We start from the raw sequence: 18,208 nt of genomic DNA, 5'->3' as shown, positions 1-18,208 counted from the left end.
AAAGATGGTCCAAGTTAAGCTTTTGGTGTGCATTCTTCCAAATCTGCAGATGTAATTGTGATCTTTTAAATAAAATTTGTTCATACCATACAGTATGAACTGTCTTCCCATATTGGCACATTTCTGAACTATTTTCAGTGACTGCTTGCTGTGAAGTCAGCCCTCCGTTTCTGGCAGCTGAGATCATCTTTAACTATTTGCTGGTAGTTGTTCCCTTTGGCTAAGGAGGCGTCCCAGGGGCTCAGTGGTAAAGAATCGGCCTGCCAAGGCAGAAGACGCGGATTCAATCTCTGGGTCAGGAAGATACCCTGGAGTAGGAAATGGCAACCCACTTCAGTACCCTTGCCTGGAAAATTCTATGGACAGAGGAGGTTGGTGGGCTACAGTCTGTGGGCTCGCAAAGAGTCAGAAGTGACTGAGCATGCATGAGCACACGGAACCTTAATAACCAAAAGAAGCCAGAAAGTATTAATAGACTTTGTCCTTTGGCTAGGTTCCCCTAAGTGGAAGAGCTGAATCAAGGGTGTGCTTTTATTGAGAGTTTATTAGTAAGACTATCAGATACAAGGTCCAACTGAATCAAGTCTACCAAAGCCGACAGATCTGAAAGCAAGCTAAAGGTACGGCAGGAGTAGTGTCTGCATGTGGCCCTTGGGTGGACAAGCCAGCACCCAGAGAATGTACGGAGCCCCCAGTATCAGTGTTCACTCCAGTGGTGGCACAAGCTTTGTCACAGACGGTTGCTGTCAGCATCGCAGGTGCAGCACACAAACTCCCTGGCTGCAAGAATCGAAGAGAGACACCAATTCTCACAATTCCTGATGTTGGTAAAATCACAATAGTCCTAATACTCAGAAACTACATTTTCCTCAACTTTTATTTTGAATAAATTTAAACCTACTATGAAATTGAGAGACTAATGCAACAAACTCCATACACCCTGCATTAAATTCAACAATTGCTGACATTTGCTATGTTCATTCTCTCTCCTCCCACCCCTCACCTTGTGTGCCATAGGGTCGCAAAGTGTCCCACACTGAATGACTGACTATTTCACTTTCAATTTTCACTTCTCCCGTAACTTCCCCAGGGTAATTCTCCAACCTTCATAGAAGTTGAGGGTTAGGTGCCTACCAGAGATCTGGGTGGAGCCCAATACTCCCCTAGATGTTACACAGGTTTCTAATGCTTTGCTACTAGAAACAATGATGCAAGGAATATCCTCCATACACAACAGTTCACACTTGTTTATTTCCTTAGGAAAAGTCTTAGAAGTGAAACTGATTAAATAGTTTGTACTTTATATTTTGATACTTTTTGCCCAATTGCCTAAGGGAAAGGATATAATAATTTGTACTTAACAAGAGTGTTAAAGAAAACCTTTTCGCCCACACCTTAGTCAACACTGGGTGTTGTGGCTGTGGTCTTTTTAATTTGTATTTCTTTGATTAATAGGGAAACTGGAACTTCCCTGGTGGTCCAGTGGTTGGAAGTCTGCCTGCCAGTGCAGGGGACGCTAGTTTGATCCCTCGTCTGGGAGGTTCCCTCATGCTGAGGAGCAGCTGGGCCCATATGACACAACTACTGAGCCACATGCCTGGAGCCTGAGCACAAGAGAAGCCACCACAGTGCACTGCAACGAAGAGAAGCCTCCACTTGCCAGAACTAGAGAAAGCCCGCGTGCAGCCAAAGAGACCCAGCACGGCCATAAATAAATAAATATTTTAAAAAATAGTGAAGCTGACATCTTTTCATGTATTTATACACAGTTATCTCTTTAACAACATCTGTTGGGCACATCTTTGGTGTAGATGCTGGTTCAGTATCTGGTTTCAAGGAAGTTTTATATTTCTTTACAATACAGTTAATTCATATGTTAAAATCTTCTTGCATTCTAAAGGGAGAGAAAAGTAATTGTAATCTAAAATTCAAGCTGTAAAAGCAGAATAGACTTAATACAACAAATATATTGCCACATATGAATGCCAATGAAATTGCTATACCTCGACATTTATATTACTGATACTGATTATATACTAAGTACTTGAGTCTAAGCATTTTACATACACTAACTTATTTAGTCTTCAGTTTAGTTCAGTTGCTCAGTCATGTACGACTCTTTGAGATCCCTTGGACTGCAGCATGCAAGGCTTCCCTGTCCATCACCAACTCCCAGAGCTTGCTCAAACTCATGTCCATCAACCATGACATGATGATGCCATGCAACCATCTCATCCTCTGTTGTCCCCTTCTCTTCCTGCCTTCAATCTTTCCCAGCATCAGGGTCTTTTCCAGTGAGTCAGTTCTTCATACCAGGTGGTCAAATTATCGGACCTTCAGCTTCAATCAGTCCTTCCAGTGAATATTCAGGGTTGATTTCCTTTAGGATTGACTGGTTGGATCTCCTTGCAGTCCAAGGGACTCTCAAGAGTCTTCTCCAACACCACAGTTCAAAAGCATCAATTCTTCAGTGCTCAGCTTTCTTTATGGTCCAACTCTCACATCCATACATGACTACTGGAAAAACCAAAGCTTTGACTAGACAGACCTTTGTCGGCAAAGTAGTGTCTCTTTTTTAATATGCTGTCTAGGTCATAGCTTTTCTTCCAAGGAGCAAGCATCTTTTAATTTCATGGCTGCAGTCACCATCTACAGTGATTTTGGAGCCCAAGGAAGTAAAGTCTCTCACTGTTTCCATTGTTTCCCCATCTATTTGCCATGAAGTGATGGGACCAGATGCCATGATCTTAGTTTTTTGAATGTTGAGTTTTAAGCCAGCTTTTTCACTCTCCTCTTTCACTTTCATGAAGAGGCTCTTTAGTTCTTCACTTTCGCCATAAGGGTGGTGTCATCAGCATATCTGAGGTTATTGATATTTCTCCTGGAAATCTTGATTCCAGCTTGTGCTTCATCCAGCCCATCATTTTGCATGATGTATTCTGCATATAAGTTAAATAAGCAGGGTGACAGTATACAGCTTTGACGTATTCCTTTCCTAATTTGGAACCAGTATGTTGTTCCAAGTCCAGTTCTAACTGTTGCTTCTTGACCTGCATACAGATTTCTCAGGAGGCAGGTCAGGTGGTCTGGTATTCCCATCTCTTGAAGAACTTTCCAGTTTGTTGTGATCCACACAATCAAAGACTTTGGCATAGTCAATAAAGCAGAAGTAGATGTTTTCCTGGAACTCTCTTGCTTTTTCGATGATCCAACAGATGTTGGCAATTTTATCTCTGGTTCGTCTGCCTTTTTAAATTCAGCTTGAACATCTGGAAGTTCACCGCTCACATACCGTTGAAGCCTGGCTTAGAGAATTTTGAGCATTACTTTACTAGCATGTGAGATGTGTGCAATTGTGCGTTAGTCTGAACATTCTTTGACATTGCCTTTCTTTGGGGTTGGAATGAAAACTGACCTTTTCCAGTCCCGTGGCCACTGCTGAGTTTTCCAAATTTGCTGGCATATTGAGTGCAGCACTTTAACAGCATTGTTTATTAGGATTTGAAATAGCTCAGCTGGAATTACATCATCTCCACTAGCTTTATTTATAGTGATGCTTCTCAAGGCCCACTTGTCTTTGGACTCCAGGATGTCTGGCTCTAGGTGACTGATCACACCATTGTGGTTATCAAGGGTCATCAAGATCTTCTTTGTACAGTTCTTCTGTGTATTCTTGCCACCTCTTCTTAATATCTTCTGCTTCTGTTAGGTCCATACCATTTCTGTCCTTTATTGTGCCCATCTTTGCATGAAATGTTCCCTTGGTATCTCTAATTTTCTTGAAGAGATCTCTAGTCTTTCCCATTCTGTTGTTTTCCTCTATTTCTTTGCATTGATCACCGAGGAAGGCTTTCATATCTCTCCTTGCTTTCTTAGGAACTCTGCATTCAGATGGGTATATCTTTCCTTTTCTCCTTTGCCTTCAGCTTCTGTTCTTTTCTCAGCTATTTTTAAGTCCCCTCAGATAACCCTTTTGCTTTTTTGCATTTCTTTTTCTTGGGGACGGTCTTGATCACTGTCTCCTATACAATGTCACAATCCCCTGTCCATAGTTCTTCAGGCACTCACTCTATCAGATCTAATCCCTTGAATCTATCTGTCACATCTATTGTCTAATCATAAGGGATTTGATTTAGGTCATACCTGAATGGTCTAGTGGTTTTCCTACTTTCTTCAACTTAAGTCTGAATTTGGCAATAAGGAGTTCATGATCTGAGCCACAGTCAGCTCCCCCCACCCCCCCTTTTTTTTGGCTGACTGTATACAGCTTCTCCATCTTTGGCTGCAAAGAATATAACCAATCTGATTTCAGTATTGACCATCTGGTGATGTCCATCTGTAGAGTCATTTCTTGTGTTGTTGGAAGAGGATATTTGCTATGACCAGTGCATTCTCTTGGTAAAACTCTGTTTTAGTCTTAACAGTTGCCAACAGGAGTTGGTATTATTATCCCCATTTACTGGAGGGGAACCACAAACTTGGAGAATCTCAGAGCTAGGGCCCATCCTGGGAGTATCAACTGGGGTTTGAGCCTGCAGCCACAGAGCCTGTCCACTTAGCCACCTCCAAATCTACCTCCTCTAACTTGGCCTTCATGTCCCATCTATAAAATGGGCAAAATAACAGTAACTGCATAAACCAGATAAGATAAAGTGCTTATCACAAAATCCATCACATTCAATAATGTGACATTATTGCAGCAACTTAATAATCTAGAAACTTACTTACCCCAAGGAAATAATTAAGAATGTGGCCAAAGATTTAGCTATGGTCATTATTTGTAATAAATAATGCAAAAAGTGGGAAACATTTTAAGTGTCAAGTGTTATCACATTGATTACATTCACTATTTTATACATGCTCAGTTGTGTCTGACTCTTTGTGACCCTATGGACTATCACCTGCCAGGCTCCTCTGTCCTTGGGATTCTCCAGGCAAGAATACTGGAGTGGGTTGCCATTTCCTTCTCCAGGGGAACTTCCGCACCTAGGGATCGAACTTGTGTCTCCTGCATCTCCTGCATCGACAGGTATATTCTTTACCACTGAGCCACCTGGGAAGCCATTCACTATCCTATGCTCATATAATAAAATAATAGGCAGTCATTGAAACTGTGTAGAATATTTAACAGCATGAAAAGTTTATTATAAGTTATTAAGTATAAAAGTAGATTATAGTATAACCTGTATTTGTAAATCATATTTTTGGTTTAATTTTATAAATTACATGCTTTAACATAGAAAGATGGATAAAGAGATGATTTTTTAAAAAGTCAGGAAAGACATTTACAGAAATGTGGGATGCCTGTACACAAATGTTCATGGCGGCCATGGTTGGCTAATCATAATAGCCAAAAGGTGCAACAGCCCAACTGTCCACCAAGACATGAATAAATAAACAAAAGGTGGTGAATTTATCCAATTCATACATACTACTCAGCCACAAAAAGGAATGAAATTCTGACTCGTTGTAACATGGATGAACCTTGAAAACATTATCCTCAGAAAAACAAGGTAGCCACAAAAGGACAAGTGCTGCAAGATTCCCTGTGTACCAGGTACCTAGAATAGTTAGAGTCATAGAGACTGAGTATATTACAGATTGCTGGAGACGAGCATAGGGGCAAATGGGAGTTATTGTATCTTAATGAGTACAGAATTTCAATTCATGATGATTAAAATCTTCTGGAATAGAGAGTGGTGATGTTTATACAAAATTGTGAATGTACTTATTGCCACTCAAATCATACTCTTAAAAATGGTTAGAATGATACATTTTATGTAATGTATATTTTACCACAATTTAAAAAAACATGCATAATAAAAGAATGTTTCCTACCAGTTAAAAAAATTTGGGAATGGAGATTACGGGTTTTCTTTTATCTTTCTTTTGGGGGGAGGAGTTATCTATTATTTCCTCTAATTTTTCTACAATAAACATGTAAAACTTTATAATAAAAATATTTGAAAAGCAAAAACAAGGACTTCCCCGGTGGTTAAAAATCTGCTTTGCAATGCAGGGGACATGGGTTGGATCCCTGGTCAGGGAACTAGGATCCCACCTGTCGTGGGGCAGCAAAGCCCACATGCCACAAGTAAGGAACCCGATCCCACATGACACAACTAAGACCCAATGAAGCCAAACAAATATTTTTTAAAAAGACAAAAACAGCTCCAGGTTCCTCAAGAAGAGTAAAAGGTGGATAAATGTATGTACAGCATATTGTAAAACAAAACAAAACAAAACCCTCACCAAAGCAGAATTAGGAAAGGAATATTGTGCTTAAATGAACCACTCATAGAAGATTAGGAAAAATCACAGTCATCCAATTGTTTATAGAGCAATATAGAAAATGCAGATAAAAGTCACTAGGATCAGGAAGAGCAGCTTCTGGAGAGCAGCAGAAAAGCAGATTCTGGGCAGACGGGTTGTGGACTTTGTGTTGACAGGGCAGAAAGCTTCTTTCTTTTACTTGTTTAAGTGCCTATATTCAGCTAAAAAAGCCCAGTTTTAGATGTTGACAGTTTGTAGCCTTCATTCCGTAAATGTGTAAGTTAAGCCTTGTGAAGCACCTCTGATTCAGTGCAGCTTGACAGCTAGCCCTATAGATTCCTACTTCATCAGAAGAAATAAGTGACTGTGATGTCCCTCTGGTGACAGGCATGGTGTCTCCTTGGTTAAATGCTAGTGGACTGAGAGGTTACCATGGTAGCAGTGAGGAGGTCACACAGAGCCCTCACAGGCCTTGGTTAGGGGCCCTGGGCACTGCGTATGTGCCTACTCTGGGAATGCTGACCCAGGTGTTGGCACTCTGGGGCGTGCTGCTAGAGGTCAGGGCCCTAGCAGGCCTGGCACAGCAACTCTGGACACACTGTTTGGGCCAAGCATTCTCACCCCACACAGCTCTCTTTCCTGCCTTCCTTCCCTCCCTGTCCACCTTCACAGTCACCCTGATAAACACACTCACCCCCTCCCCACAGGGGAAAGGAAAGAAGCCCTTCATCAAGTACACTTGATATCTGCATACCTATGGCCACGTCCTTAATTACTTCATTTATCACCACAATTTGGGCACACTGGGGGTCAACTCATATCCCTCCCCCATGGTCTCACATGGTAAAAGCCAGAGAAAACCCTACAACAAGATAAGTTTATCTCCCAACACCAGAACACCAGACTTACAAAGGAATTTCGTATACTTACTTTTTCTTTTTATCACTCCTGCAGTAGGTGGTAGGTGGTGATCTTTAAATCACCAGATTCAAATTACGTTGGCCAAACCTCCCACACCTTGGATCAACACTGACCGTGGTGACGGGTCTGTGCCTCGAAGTAAGAGACCTGTGACTGGAGATGGTGTGGGCTGAGTAGAGTGCTCTGGGGCTGCTGCAAAGGCAGCTGGAGTGGAGCCATGTCCAGCCAAAGCCAAGAAGTCTCCCACGCCTGCAAGTTCCCAGGACTCAGCACCGCTCATGAAACTTGTGAAGCTGATCTCCTCCCAGTTGATTCAGACCCACGGGTGTCAAGCCTGAGTCAGCAAGCCTTCACAAGCTTTGGCTAGCTCTGATGTGTCATCAGAGAAGGCAACAGATTAGAAAAGCTCTACAGCATGTAAAGCAGCTGCCCAGCATTGCCCATGGACGTCTGCTGTCCCCACCTGGCACAGGGAGAATGTGCCATACACGCCCATCGACTCCAGCCAAGTGGTCTGAGACGGGGCCAAGGCATTTGTGGAGGTTCTGATCTTTCTCCAAGAAGACAAGACAGAGGGGAAAGGGGTTTAAGAAAATAAATCATTGTGTTTGTGGGAGAGTAAACTTGTTTATTAATTCATACAACCATTTTCCAGCTTGGGAAGAGAGAGGGCCAAGCCAATAGAAAAAGGCTTCTAAGAAATGAGCTTAAATAAGAGGGAGATTTTAGGATTCACCTGGAGTCAACTCTAGGGGGCAACAGAAGGACAATTTACAGAAACATTCTCACCACATTTGAACAAGATACAATTATATCTGTAATTTTCAAACTCATTTCCCACTTTCAAGGTGGTTAAAATGCATATTCTTTTCCAGAGTTTAAAACTGTATCTAGTTTTGAACACTTCCTTGTCCAGACAAGTTCCTACTTGCCTCAATAGAATCTGCAAGCTTACACGAAAGCACACTCACTCTCAGTCCACCCCTCGCTCTGTGCGATATAAAAAACTGCAAGAAGAAAAAAGAGAGAGTTTTAAAAATCACCTGGTATATAAAACTGAAAACCAATGACCACAAACAGAGAACAGCAATGAGTTTTGTTTAATATGTGAACAAAAACTTCAATTAAAGTTGTAAGACAATGGAAAGAGTTCCAGTCTCAGGTAGAGTTGGGAGAAAGATTATGGATCTGGTTTCTGACAGTGATTTTCTAAGAATCCAGGTCATTTTTTCATGATGTTTCTCTCAGGTAAGAAAGTTGAGATATCAAATCCAACAAGTAGAAAAAGGACTTAAAGTGTGTTCAGACCACCAGCTATGACAGACATGAACACGCAGCAATGACATGGTCTGTTAGAGCAGATCCGATATCATGACACAGTTTATGAATAATGATGTCACACTTATGACAATTAAATTTTTAAATTCCACGTTCTCACTTATAACAATTGAAATTGTATGAGTCTCATAATCTTGATTACATTTTGTGACACTATATGTTTTAAAACATTAAAATGAGTAACAGTTTGAAATCCCTCCAAATGAATAATTTTAAGTAGCCATTATTTTTTATTGAAATATGATAAATACACAAAATGTCCTATATGGAAATCCTTTGTTTTTATCTTATTTGCAGAGAAATATAAGTTCTTATTTTTTTAATTACATATTCTAACTTTTATAACAATTTAAATTATATTTGTCTCATAATCCTTATTACATTTTGTGATATAATCACTATCTGCTTTAAATCTTTGTTAAATATGACAATATCTTTTTTTAGAGACATTTATTTATTTATTTGGCTGACTCACATCTTAGTTGCAACATGTGGAATCTTTAGTTACAGCATTCAAACTGTGGCATGTAGGATCCAGTTCCTAGACCAGGGATTGAACCCAGGACCCCTGCTTTGGGAGCACAGAGACCTAGCCACTGGATGACCAGGGAAGTCCCTGACAAGTATCTTTCTAACATATTCCTTGGAAAGGTACAAACTGAGAGCAGTTGTTATATTTGAATCCAGTTTGGAAAATATAAGCAGAGTGTCATGAATTTAAATTTATGAAACTCACAGCAACTGGTACCTGTTGTTTGGAAGGAAACCATACAACCGGGCAGGGATCTGAGTATATTCGACTTGGGAATAGAGTACAGTATTTGGGACGATCCATGCTCGTGGTGGAAGAGATAGGGTATTCTCAAACCAAGGTCCTAGAAATACTGGTAAGGCCATTGGTGACTCTGGGTGTGCAATCTGTTCAGATATGCTTGAGGCTGCAAGGGCAGGAGCCACTGGGAAATGGGAAAGCCTGCTTCAGAGCTGAGGTGGAGCAGACCCAGTGTTCTCTTTCAGGTTCTCCCTGATCAAAGCTATCTTCATAATAATGTGAAATTGCTGTCTGCCTTTCTTACTCGCATCCTTTCACCAGAGTGCACTGTAGTTTCAAGAGGCTACCAGACATGAGATGATAGCAGTTCTGACTGCTAAAAGACTGTGTGCTCGTGAATACATTTAAAGTTTTCCTCAATGTTAAGTTCTAGTACAATAAATATTGACAGGTATAACTCATTTAAGAGCTTGAAAATGTTTTAGAGTGTGAAGAGAAAACATCTGGAATAATATAAATGGTAGCCCTATCTCACCAGTGACTTCGGGCAAGAAGCAACATTTCTTGTCCTATTTTCCTCATTTGCAAAATAAAGGGAGTTTATCCCACTGCCTTTTTTACATCTTTAACACTAAGATCCTGTGCCCTTCCAACACTGAAGTGTTGCTATTGCTACGGGAATCTGCTCTGGTCAGATTTGTAGGATCACAGCAGATTAGGGGCTTAGAGAATTAACCTCCCCAAGGTCACATGGGCTGAAGAATGGTGGAACTGGGATTCAAATGGAGTCTCTATCACCCCAGCACATAAGCATGTAACTATGCTGTTGAATACGACTCACTGAAGTGAGGATCACTGCCCATGGGGGCAGGGACACCCAGCTCTGACTCTAAAGCCCAGTGTCTAGCCTTGATGTTAACATTAATGGATATTTTCTTTGCTGGTCTTTTTCTTTTGTGTCATTTGTAATTCTTGTGTGTGCGTGTCCACTTAGTCACTTCAGTTGTGTCCAACTCTTTGTGACCCCATGGACTGTAACCTGCCAGGCTCCTCTGTCCATGGGATTCTCCAGGCAAGAATACTAGAGTGGGTTGCCATGCCCTCCTCCAAGGGATCTTCCCAACCCAGGGATAGCACTTGCATCTCCTTTGTCTCCTGAATTGCAGGCAGATTCTTTACTCCTGAGTCACCAGGGAAGCCTTGTAATTCTTTATGCTATATGAAAAAACCTGATTATTTTCACTGTTTCTATGGTAGCCAAACCCTTCTGCACATTTGGGAATTGAACATTATTAAAAATAACCCTAAATTCCCTAATTTACTAGGTCATACTCTGGGGTTTTCATATTAATTGAATATATAGAATAGTATTATTTATATTATACTATATTATTTACATAGAATTATTATAAAGTGCACTAACTTTTAAATAAATTTTGCTTCTTTCCAAAAGAAATTGCCACTTTAATGCTGTTTTCTGTTCATCCGTCATTGCAAGAAACTCATCTACCTGGATTAAAAAAATTAAACATTTCCAAAGAATATATAGATAACTCATTTTGACAATAATGTAAAACTTAAATTTGCTCTAGAGATGAAATTTTATCCATAGTAATTACAGCTCAACTCTCTTGATGGAGGAGATGAGGCCAGACAGGCTCTAAACTGAATCTCTGAAGCCAGCCAGAGGCCAGCACAGAAAGCCGCTCTTGACAAAGTGGACACCACTGAAGTTCAATGGTAAAATTTCAGAGCCGGTTCTAACAATGAAAGTATCAAACGAAACACCAAGCGTTTAAGTTAATCTCTGCTGCTGTGCTCCAGGGCAGACTGATTTTATGCACCTGAGTAGGTGAAATACCACCAAGCCCTCCTCACAGAGGACCCTGCTCAGTGTCTCCAAGGTTTCATTTTTGCCCACTGTTATCTGACTATATAAAATGTCATGTATATTCTCCACTGTTACCAAGGACCTCTCCTGTTATTCCTAACAGTTAATGTTAGCTAGGATATTAATATACAGCATGTAATTCTTTATTCATTAAAACAATGTGTGTTTAAGTCAAGATTGATTTTTCCCAGACCTCTTTATTAAGGAACTAATTTCTATCAAATGTTCACCAAAATAACTTATATGTTTTGGGAAGAGAATTCAATTTGGAAGTATTTCTAAGTATTATTATTTACCGTGCATCCCAAAGTCTCCTCAGCCACACTTCCTGTGAGACTACAGGAATGAAGGGTACCTGTGTGATCAGTAAGGTCGATTAGCATATCAAAGCTGAGAAAAACCGATTTAAATCCCGAAGAATCTTTGTTGCAAGTTGTACAAGTGCTGGATGCTTCATTTACAATGTAACCACAGACAGAACTGAAAAGAAACAAAGACAATGATAAAATGTGAAGGCCCTAAGGGACAGCTCTGATCTTTAGCAGAACTATTACTTAGACTTTTAGTCTAAGTTAGCACATGAGTTAGTAATTACAGAGTGCTCAGCCCTGAGTAGGACACAAAATAGACCCAGGAAATAACAGGACACAATGCAAAAGGATAACAAACACGCTCTCTATGTGGTCAACCTCACTTGCAGTATTCCTGCTTCTGAAACCGCGATCAGCCAGTCCTTTCAAGGTTCTGCCTCCTACCTTCCCCAAAGCTGGGGTTCTTGCCCAGGGTCACCTCCCCACTGGGGCCTCCCTCTCCTGCACCCCAGCCCCATCCCCTCCCTTCTCTGAGCAGACGTATAATTTACACTTTAGCACGGACTTACACCCTGTCACATCCTATTTGGTGTTACTGCAGATAGGTCTGCTTATCTCCTGGCTCAGAGTTTGAGGGCAGGAATCATGTCTTGCACCTGGAAAGCTTAGGTTCTGTGAATGCTCACTTGTCTTGTACTAGGTCCTCTGCACATTCACAGAATCACCCAGGGCTGGAGAGGCTCACACCCTAAATGCTGCCAGTACTGCTAGTGACACACTCCTCTCTTTAAGGGATGTGCTGTGCTGTGCTTAGTCACTCAGCTGTGTCCCCATGGACTGTAGCCCACCAGGCTCCTCTGTCCATAGGGATTCTCCAGGCAAGAATACTGGAGTGGGTTGCCGTTCCCTTTTCCAGGGGATCTTCCCAACCCAGAGATTGAATCAGGTCTCCCACATTGCAGGTGGATTCCATACTGTCTGAGCCAGGGAAATTACATGCTATTCTATATTTCTGAAGCAGGCATTACTTTAGCCAATTTGAATAGGAAGATTAATTCAAAGTCTCAAGGAGAGGGAATGATCTAAAGACACTGCTTTCTTATAAGCCACAGATCATTTTAAAATTAAATATTAGACACTTTTCCTCAGATATCAATATTAAAGATGAAGGGGAAAAAAGGGAGGTGATAACTTACAAAAACTTTTTAAAGAGTATTTTTCAAAAAATAAGCACCTGCCTTATACAACAGCCTTTACATTAGGTTTTTCAACTTTAATACCAAATCACACAATGTTTTAGAAATCCATAAGTCAATTTCTTGACTGTTGATACACAAACTTACACATGCAATAAAACTACATGGAATTTAACACACACACACACACACACTCGATACATGTTAATCTGGGGAAACTGAATAAGATCAGTGAACTTAATTAAGATCATTATTGTCTGTGATGTGGTACTATAGATTTGCAAAATGTTACCATTCCTGGAGGAGGCTTCCCTGGTGGCTCAGCTGGTAAAGAATCCGCCTGCAATGGGGGAGACCTGGGTTCGACCCCTGGGTTGGGAAGATCCCCTGGAGAAGGGCACCCACTCCAGTATTCTGGCCTGGAGAATACCATGGACTGTATAGTCTATGGAGTCACAAAGAGTTGGACACAAGTGAGTGACTTTCACTTTCATCCTTGACCACTGGGGGAAACTGGACAAAGTATACAGTTTATTATTTCTTACAGTGCCATAGGAATCTAGAAATATGTCGATAAAAATTTCAATCACAAATCTACAGGGAGAGTTTCACAATAATATTTTAGAGTTTTTTTACCAAGCTTTTTTTTTTTTTTACCAAGCATTTTTTAGCTAAGGTAATTAAATCTACTTGAGGTTACTTTTCTATGTAAGTAGATACTAACTGACTTAGGAGAGGTTGGAAATCACATTCATCATTCATTTCATTTCATTATCATGAAACAAGTTACTAAAATACTATTATTTTTATTGCTATAGGATGTCACCAAAACAATTCTCAAATTCATTACAAAACAATAGTTTGTCATCCCAGTTAAAAGGTTTTGGCAGTATCATCTATTTTTGGATTGCTAAAACACATTGAAATACATTTTACTTTAAAAGAGTATTAGAATCTTTGGGTCTAAACAGTTTGTTAAGGAAACTTTAGTATGTGTTATTTATTTATACATTTCTTTTAAATACATAACCACTACTATGTCAAAGAATAGCTTTAACTTTCATATAGTTTAAAATGTATTACCAATCATTGTTTTTTATTTCTTATGAGAATGAATTTCTAAAAGTAATTTGGTTGCTTACCATCTATTTCGAACTACTTTTGTAGTTTCGTCATCAATGTTCAGTGTAGAAATGTAAGCGTAAAGAATTCCATAGAAAGGTTCAGCTTTTCCTTCATTCTTCAAAGCTTTTACCTTTAATTGTTCAACTGTATAAACATCAACTATTGTATTTACTAAAAAAAAGAAAAAGTCATTACAGTTCTAAGTATATTCTAAGAATTCTAAAGGATTATATCTAAATAGAAAACCTACAGAGCTCAAATGAAAATATGTAGCAGTTTAAGTTCTGTAATAGAAAAGATTTATTATATATGATACATTAAAACTTATTATATAAATGGACATGAAAGTTAAAAAATAAGCAAAATAGAAAAATAATGAGAAATTTGTCTTTATTAAAATGAATAATTTCTAATCATCAGAAGAGTCCATTAAAAGAATGAAAAGGTAAGCCATAGAGTGGCAGATGCTAGCAATTTATAAGAAGATAAAGGATTCATAACCAAAATATCTAAATTGGAATCTTAAAAATCAATTTAAAAAAAGTCAATTCAATTTTCTAAATGCAGAAGAGATTGTATGTATGTATGTATGTATGTATTTTTGGCCCCACTATGCAGCTTGTCAGATCTTAGTTCCTTGACCAGGGACTGAACCTGGGCCACAACAGTGAAAGCACCGAGTTCCTAACCACTGGGCTGCCAGGGAAAAAGTCCCTGGAAGAGAGTTTAAAAAGCACTTCACAAAAAGAATATAAAGAGAGACAATAAACATACTGGCCTTATTAATCATTAAGTAAATGCAAATTTAACAACAGTAGGATTCCACTAAATATTCACCATTTAAAAGACTAACCGTACAAACATTGGTGAGGATGTAGAGCAGCTCAAACTCCTGAACACTACTGGGAGAAGTATAAATCGGTGCAGACATTTTGGAAAACCATTTAGCAGAATCACTTAAAGGTGGACATGCATGACAAAGCAATATTCCTACTGCTGCTGCTGCTGCTGCTGCTGTTAAGTCGCTTCAGTCGTGTATGACTCTGTGCAGCCCCATAGATGGCAACCCATCAGGCTCCCCCATCCCTGGGACTCTCCAGGCAAGAACACTGGAGTGGGTTGCCATTTCCTTCTCCAACGCATGAAAGTGAAAAGTGAAAGGGAAGTCGCTCAGTCGTGTCTGACTCTTAGCGACCCCATGGACTGTAGCCCACCAGGCTCCTCCGTCCATGGGATTTTCCAGGCAAGAGTACTGGAATGGGGTGCCATTGCCTTCTCCAGTATTCCTACTAGGAACATGTATATCCAACAACAACAACAGAAAAAACAGACAGAGGTTCACCTAAAGTCACACTCAAAGAGAAAGTAAAAATTTTGTAGAAGGAAACAATAAGATAGAGAAATAAATTGTGATATATTCATATAATGGAATTGCATACATCAAGGAAAAACAACACTACACACAGCAGTGTGGATGGCACTCACAGACCTAATGTTGAACAAAGGACATCAGACACAAGAGTGAGGTCCTATGATACAACTTCACTGTTAAAATTCCAAAACAGGCTAAATTTATCTGTGGTTTCTATGGTGCAATAAGTCAGAATCACATTTGGGCGGGCATGAGGGGTCTTATGGGCACTGGCAATTAACAGGTGCGTACTCTGTGCAATGGTGCATGGTACTGTCCTCTCATTCTTGTCTACTGTTCACATTCTTTGTGATAAGTACATGCATGCTAAGTCACTTCAGTCGTGCCTGACTCTGTGAGACCCTACGGACTATAGCTTGCCAGGCTGCTCTGTCCATGGGATTCTCCAGGCAAGAATACCGGAGTGAGCTGCCACACCCTCCTCCAGGGGATCTACCCAGCCCAGGGTCTGAACCTGCTTCTTTTGCATCTCCTGCATTGACAGGCAGGTTCTTTACACTTAGCGCTACCTGGGAAGCCCATATATGTTATACTTCAACTTAAAAGTTATTCTAAGAAAATTTACAAAACTAAGAACTATTAATCTATTAGTCATTTGTTATTTTTCTTAATCTTAGAGGAATCTTACAGGTCCAAACATTACTTAAGTAAGAAAGCTTTTAACAGGAGTTGCCAGTTCTCCAGCGCTTTACTACTTTCTTTTCTTTTGTTGCTGTTAAGCACATGAAATTTTGTTGCTGTTGTTCAGTCGCTAAGTCATGTCTGACTCTTTGTGACCCCGTGCACTACAATACACCAGGCTCCTCTGTCCTTCACTAACTCCTAGAGTTTGCTCAAATTCATGTCCATTGAGTCGGTGATGCTATCTAACCATCTCATCCTCTGCTGCCCCCTTCTCCTCTTGCCTTCAATCTTTCCCAGTATCAGGGTCTTTTCCAATGAGTCAGCTCTTCACATGAGCACAGACAGCCAAATTATTGGAGCTTCAGCATCAGTCCTTCCAATGAATACTCATGGTTGATTTCCTTTAGGATTTAGTTATGCAAGCCCCTTCCCCACGACAAGGCTGTGATTCATGAAAGGGATGTGAAATTTAATTTTCTTCAATAAAGGGTCCAGTTATGTGTATCTATTTATCTTACTTTTATGTCTTTATCCTGCTGTCAGTTCATATGCACTGGAAAATGGATTGGAAGATTTTCCCCAAATAACTCTTTATTTCTGGGTTTTTGCTGTATTCTGTGTTGTGTTTACTTTTTAAATATTGAACATTATTTTAACTAAAAATAACAAAAGCTTTAAAGAAAGTATTGTGATAGTTTTATTCTGAAATATCTAATCAGTTTCACCCTATAAGTTTTTTATGGGAATAATGAGCATTTTAAAAGATATTGCAACTCATTTTTGCCTCTGAGCAAATTTAATGATAGAAGTTTCCACAGTGGAAAAAAAAAAGTTTCCACAGTGAAATAAAAGAAAGGGAAACTTAAGTACCACTTTTGTGGTTACTTTGATATGAGTCATTGATCACGAAAATATTCTCCACTCAAATCTGATGGCTCTGAGTAGAAGACAAGAGTAGACACTGTTGTTCTTGTCCCCGTTTTCAGGTTCAGAGACAGGCAGGGACTAAGACACAGTGTGGCAAATCCATCTCAAGGCCCAGTGAACACTTTTGGGCTTCCTGGAAGTGTCCGGAAATGGCATTTGTACGACTGGACATTTAAAAATGCTTCCAAAGTAACAATAGTAGCTTTATTTTAATTCTAATAAATAATACAACTTTAAGCTTATCCCTTCTTGTAGGCAAAAAGATAATTATAAACCAGTAGTTTTGTTTTGTTTTTTCTATTAGTGATTGCTATTGAAAGGAAATGTGTTGGGAATTCCCTGGTTGTCCAGTGGTTAGGACTTGGCGATTTCATTGCCAAGGGCCAGGGCTCAATCCCTGATTGGGGAACCCCCACAAGCTGCACTGCACAGGAGAAAACAGAGCGAGAGGATGAAGAAAGGAAGTGTTAAACACCCTCCAGCAATGCATAACAAAGTTCTTCTTTCACAAGTTAAGGTGATTGCAGAATACTTTTTCCTCGATTAACTGAATTGTTACTCTCCTGAGATGAATTGGGTGTCCTCGATTATGAGAAAGAATTTCACCCCTTAGGATGAAGTTACAGGGGGATCTAAGCCCTCCCTCTGCTTTTCCCCATTCTAAGCATAAGCTACAGATGGCAGCAAACAGCATCCTTTTTAAAGTCAAGCCTCAATCTGGGGTCTGTGAATACATGACATTTTGCACAAAATTCTGTATGTGGCTACAGCTGCTTTTTTAGGGAGAGAGTCATTAACTCTCATCAGATTGGCAAGAGGTTACATAAATCTCCAAAAGTTTTAAACTACCTTTTTAAAGTAGAAGTATAGCAGTTACCAATCCCTAGGTCAGAAAGATCCCCTGAAGGAGGAAATGACAACCCACTCCAGTATTCTTGCCTGGAAAATTCCATGGACAGGGGAGACTGGCGGACTACAGTCCATGGGGTCATAAAGAGTTGGACATGACTAAGTGACTGAGCATGCACACACATAGCAGTTACATAATGAGAATACAGTGTCTTTTACTAAGTCACTTTATAAACCCAAATTCTGGCCTTTAAAAAATTCAAATAATATTTAAAAGTTACTTACAATTCATGGATTCTTTCAAATAATTGTCAATTTCATCATCCAGAGGATTCATTACTTTATTTTCTCTTATAAAATTCAGAAGGATGTTAGCTTCTGGTGTATCTTAAATTGGAAATGCATAATAAGTAAACTGCAAACTGATCACTTTTTAAATAACTGTGAATGATCCAAAACTATTTTTAATGGTAAAAAGTGAAGACATATAAGAATAACACAAATAGAATATTACAAAGCCATTAACAATGTGATGGGGTTCTCTATTAA

General features: G+C 39.7%; 1 protein-coding gene across 1 annotated transcript in view; it reads right to left on the bottom strand.

Annotated features, from left to right (window-relative positions):
- Nucleotides 1–7,757: 7,757 nt before the first annotated feature.
- The window catches only part of MEIOB (meiosis specific with OB-fold), a 35,821-nt gene continuing 25,370 nt past the window's right edge, over nt 7,758–18,208 (bottom strand). Inside the window, exons 10-13 of the mRNA XM_070362624.1 lie at nt 17,945–18,046; nt 13,845–13,998; nt 11,492–11,675; nt 7,758–8,201 (exon numbers count right to left, since the gene is read on the bottom strand). Of these exons, the coding sequence (XP_070218725.1) occupies nt 8,085–8,201; nt 11,492–11,675; nt 13,845–13,998; nt 17,945–18,046 (557 nt within the window). The 3' untranslated portion in view covers nt 7,758–8,084. The remainder of the gene's footprint in view (nt 8,202–11,491; nt 11,676–13,844; nt 13,999–17,944; nt 18,047–18,208) is intronic.

This window comes from Bos mutus, chromosome 25 (assembly GCF_027580195.1).
Source record: "Bos mutus isolate GX-2022 chromosome 25, NWIPB_WYAK_1.1, whole genome shotgun sequence".
In the NCBI taxonomy this organism is placed as follows: domain Eukaryota; kingdom Metazoa; phylum Chordata; class Mammalia; order Artiodactyla; family Bovidae; genus Bos; species Bos mutus.
Note: the sequence above shows the minus strand (reverse complement) of the source record. Positions and strands in the feature narration are given on the sequence as shown.